This window comes from Enhydra lutris, unplaced genomic scaffold (assembly GCF_002288905.1).
Source record: "Enhydra lutris kenyoni isolate GAN:26980312 unplaced genomic scaffold, ASM228890v2 scaffoldscaffold17, whole genome shotgun sequence".
In the NCBI taxonomy this organism is placed as follows: domain Eukaryota; kingdom Metazoa; phylum Chordata; class Mammalia; order Carnivora; family Mustelidae; genus Enhydra; species Enhydra lutris.
This window is the reverse complement of record NW_019154101.1, coordinates 11,099,946-11,104,813: the sequence shown is the minus strand read 5'-3', so window position 1 is coordinate 11,104,813 and position 4,868 is coordinate 11,099,946. Positions and strand designations below refer to the sequence as shown.

At 40.3% G+C, this 4,868-nt stretch overlaps 1 protein-coding gene across 1 annotated transcript; it reads right to left on the bottom strand.

The window, feature by feature from the left end:
* Window positions 1-4,051: 4,051 nt before the first annotated feature.
* Window positions 4,052-4,630, bottom strand: LOC111147894 (transmembrane protein 217). The gene has a single exon (XM_022504159.1). It carries the CDS (start codon window positions 4,628-4,630, stop codon window positions 4,052-4,054), a length of 579 nt encoding a protein of 192 aa, XP_022359867.1.
* Between the last annotated feature and the right edge of the window lie 238 nt (window positions 4,631-4,868).

Here is a 4,868-nt window from a genome sequence, read left to right as displayed (position 1 = left end):
AGGGAGACAAACCATAAGTGACTCTTAATCTCACAAAACAAACTGAGGGTTAATGGGGGGAGGGGGTTGGGGGGGTGGGATTATGGACATTGGGGAGGGTATGTGCTATGGTGAGTGCTGTGAAGTGTGTAAACCTGGGGATTCACAGACCTGTACCCCTGGGGATAAAAAGATATTATATGTTTAAAAAAAATAAAATTAAAAATAAAAAAATAAAATAAAAAAAAAAAAAAAAAAGAAGGTCATTCCATAATGACAAAGGGGTCAACTCATCAGAAGGATATAACAATTCTAAACATTTATATACCCACTAATAGAGCTTCAGAATACATGAAGCAAAAACTGATAGAGTTATAAAGAGAAATAGACAAATCCATGATTATAATCAGAGATTTCAATACATGTCTCTCAGTAATTAATAGAACAAGTAGACAGAAAATTAGAAAAGATATTAAAAGACTGAACAATACCATCAACCAACTTGATCTAATTGACATTTGGAGAGCACTGCGTCTGACAATAGCAGAAGAAATGTTCTTTCCAGGAGCGCCTGGAACATTTATCAAGATAGAACATACTATCCATAAACAGCCATAAAACTGTTTTTAGTAAATTTAAAATGATTCAAACCATTGAATTGAATTGAAATTGTTACAAACAATTAACAGAAAACTTTCTGGAAAATCCTCAAATATTGAAACAAAGTAGCACATTTATAAATAACCCATAGATCAAAGAAAAAAATCCAAAGGAAATTAGAAAGTATTTTTAACTGACTAAAAATGAAATATAACATATCAAAATTTGTGTGAAGCCATTAAGTTAGCAGTTGGGGGAAATTTTATAGTACAAAGTGCCTATATTAGAAAATAAGTCAGGTCTTCAATTAATGACCTTAGCTTCCACTTCAAGAAAAATATAAAAAGAAGAACAAATTAAATTCAAAGTAAGTAGAAGAAGGAAAAGAATAAAGATCACAGTGAAAATCAATGAGACAGAATACATAAGGAAGAGATAAAATCAATGAAACCAAAAGCTGGTGTCATTAAAAACTTAAAGCCTCTAGTCTGGCTGATCAGAAAAAGAAAAAGAGAAAAAAAATTTAATATCAGGAATGAGAGCTGTGACTTCATTGCACTCTACAGATGTTAAAAGGATAATAAGGGGGTTGCCTGGGTGGCTCAGTGGGTTAAGCCTCTGCTTTCGGCTCAGGTCATGATCTCAGGGTCCTGGGAGAGAGCCCTGCATTGAACTGTCTGCTCAGGGGGGAGTCTGCTTCCCCCTCTCTCTCTGCCTGCCTCTCTGCCTACTTGTGATCTCTCTCTCTTTCTGTGTCAAATAAATAAATAGAATCTTTGTAAAAAGGGATAATAAGGGAGTATTATGAACAGCTTTATGGTAATAAACTTGACAATTTAGATAAAACGGGCAAATTAAAAGACACAAACTAGGGGCACCTGGGTGATTCAGTCAGTTAAGCATCTGCCTTTGGCTCAGGTTGTGATCCCAGGGTCCTGGGATGGAGTCCCATGTTATGTTCCCTGCTCAGCATGGAGTCTGCGTCTCCCTCTGCCCTTCCCCTCACTGGTGCTTTCTCTCTCTCTCTCTTTCAAATACATTTTAAAAATCTTAAAAAAAAAAAAAAAAGACACAAACTACTAAAGCTTACTCAAGAAGAAATAGATAACCCCAGAAATCTTATATCTGTTTTTTTAAATTGGATTTGTAGTTTAATACTTCCCACAAAGAAAGAAGAAATAAATACCAATTAACTGTACATAAACTTTTAAAGAAAATTGAAAAGGAAGAAATACTCCTTTCTATGAAGCAAGCATTACTCTGATACCAGAATCTGATGAACACATTATAAAAAACTACAGACTAATATCCCCTATGAACATAGATTCAAAACTTCTAAACAAAATTGAAAAAAATCTAATTCCACAATATATAGAAAAGAGTATAAACCATGACCAAGTAGAGTTTATTCAATTCCAGGAATATTCATGTTTGGTTTATTTTTATTTTTTAAAGTTTTTTTTTAAAGAATTTATTTATTTATTTGACAGAGAGAGAGAGAGATCACAAGTAGGCAGAGAGGCAGGCAGAGAGAGAGGGGGAAGCAGGCTTCCTGGTGAGCAGAGAGCCCGATGTAGGGCTCCATCCCAGGACCCTGAGATAACCTGGGCCGAGGCAGACGCTTAACCAACTGAGCCACCCAGGCACCCCCTAAAGTTTTTTTTTTTTTTTTTTTAAGATTTTATTTATTTATTTGATAGAGAGAGAGAGCACAAGCAGGGGGAGCGGCAGAGAAAGGGAGAAAGCAGACTCCCCGTTGAGCAAGGAGACTGATGCAGGACTCGATTCCAGGACCCTGGGATCATGACCTGAGCCCAAGGCAGACACTTAACCAACTGAGCCACCCAGGCACCTCTTCATGTTTAGTTTAATGTTTGAAAATCTATCAAAGTAATTTACCATATTAATCATCTCAAAAATAAAGACCATATGATCATGTCACATAGAAAAAATTTTGACAATACAAAATATTTGTTCCTGATTTTTAAAATCCTTTAGCAAACTAGTAATAGTAGGGAACTTTCTCAACTTGATATGGGACAGTTATGAAAAATCTACAGCTAACACCATAATTAATGGAGAAAGACTGAGTGCTTTCCCTCTAAAATCAGGAACAAGACAGTAATGTCTCTTCTCAGGGCACCTGGCTGGCTAAGTCAGTGCAAATCTTGATCTTGGTGTTGTGGGTTTGAGCCCCATGTTCGGTGCAGAAATTACTTAAAAAATAAAATCTTTAGGAGTGCCTAAGTGGCTTAGTCAGTTAAGTGTCTTGATCTCAGCTCAGGTCTTGATTTCAGTTTATTATATGTTAATTATACCTCAAGAAAGCTATTAAACAAATACTTAACATAATGCCTAATGGGGTGCTGGGTGGCTTGGTCCGTTGAGCCTCTGCCTTCGGCTTGGGTCATGGTCTCAGAGTCCTGGGATTGAGCCCCACATCGGGAAGCATGCTCAGTGGGGAGCCTGCTTCTTCCTCTCCTTCTGCCCCTCTCCCCTTGCGCATGCTTTCTCTCTCTCTGGTGCTCTCTCTTGCTCTCTCTCAAATAAGTGGAGAAAATCTTCTTAAAAATGCCTCATGTTTGAAGTAGAGATTTGCTCAATTTGTCTTCCATCCTGGCTTAAACTGCTTCCAACAGTTTCTGAAGCAGAATGCAAAGTGACGTTTGTTGATCTATGATTAAGTGTAGTCTTGTGCTCTCCTACATGACTGGCTTGTTAAGTCATCGATGGTGATTTTGTTTCTTCCACTAAACTGCAAAATCCTCAAGGTTGGGACTTGTACCTTGTCCTTTTTTGTATCCTACCACCAAGGCCGGCACTGTGACAGACACAGAACAGTTTAAACAAATACCTTTCGGTGAACCGAGTGCATATGACGCTCTTTGAAAATCTGGGACCAGGGGGACTCAGGACAGAAAATGAAGAATGATTTTCACTATTTTTTATTCTTTTACTTATCTGGAATATAGCATAGAGGACATAGGGAGAAAGACATTGGCACAAAGCTACCCCAAGCCACCACCGGTATCCCTTATGCCCCAGCCGCCTGAGATACAGCTACAGATTGCCTGCCCCAGAGTTGAATTAGAGAGCTGTGGGTTGAAGGCAGAGGAAGACATACACCAAGGTGAAAGGATTGCCAGCCTGCAAGTCAGCTTCATTTCATTCCCTTGCTGTCTTTATTTTGACCTCTGAGGTGGTGCAGACTGGAAAAGGAAGGAAGAACTCAAGGAGCACGTGATATAAAACAATGTCCTTTATTAAACACCCTCAATGAGCCGGTGGTCCCATTTCTGATTATAATGACATTTCTCTCCATGTTCCCCCCCCCCCCAAAAGGTGGCAGTAGGAGCTCTACAGCAGAACAGATCAGCAAAAGTGAAAGAGAGGGAGCTAGAACTACCATCAGAACCTGGGATTCCTGCCTGCAGGGGTGGGGGGAAGGGTGGGGGAGAGACAAGGGCAAACATTACCCACTATAGTGGCCCGTAAAGTTGATGATCTTTGATTTCCGTCGTAGGAACTCTCCATTGCCTGAAGAAATACGTCTGTTGTAGGAGATTATATTGCCCTGGCTTCGACCTTTATAGATAATGTGGGCATAGGAGATGACATAGAATATCCAGAAACAGTGCATGAATATACGGGACAGCAAGCCAAACCAGCGCACGACCCTGACCTCTTCAATGACAGAGACATTGTTGGTAAAGATTTGAACTACAATGTTTACGATTTCATAGAAAATGATCCAGATAATATAGAACACTACGCCCCGGTATATTTGGGCATAGACCGAGTATAGGAGGACGCAGCTGATGATGATGGTCATAAAAGACAGAACGAAGACAACATTGGAGGTCCAGCAGATAAGGAAGTGCTCTACCAGGAAGGCTGCACTGTTGGTATGTGCCTGATGTTCAATGCAATCTTCGCTCTTTATGTACTTCTGTTCGAAGATGAGGTACATGTCGGTGGCCACGATGGTAAAGACCCCCGATAACACGGTGCCCATCTTGGCAGTCATCCCAAACCAGTGCTGCTGTTTCATGCTGAGACCTCCTGTGAATCCAAACAGGATGCAGGACAGTTCCGGTTCCTGCCGATGTGGTTAGTGATCAGGGTTTCTGCCTCCTGCCCCAAAATTCACCCTGGAAAACCCATAGAGAGAGATACGGAAACCAGGAAATAACAGCTTTGGGAAGACATCAGACTCTAAAATCGCTTGGGACTGTGAGTGGGGAGGAGGGAGGATGCAGTCTGGGGCTGGGGGCAAGGAGCGGATAAAT

Bases quoted from the DNA above. Each gene is read 5' to 3' on its own strand.
- LOC111147894 (XM_022504159.1), bottom strand. From the start codon at position 4,630: ATGAAACAGCAGCACTGGTTTGGGATGACTGCCAAGATGGGCACCGTG.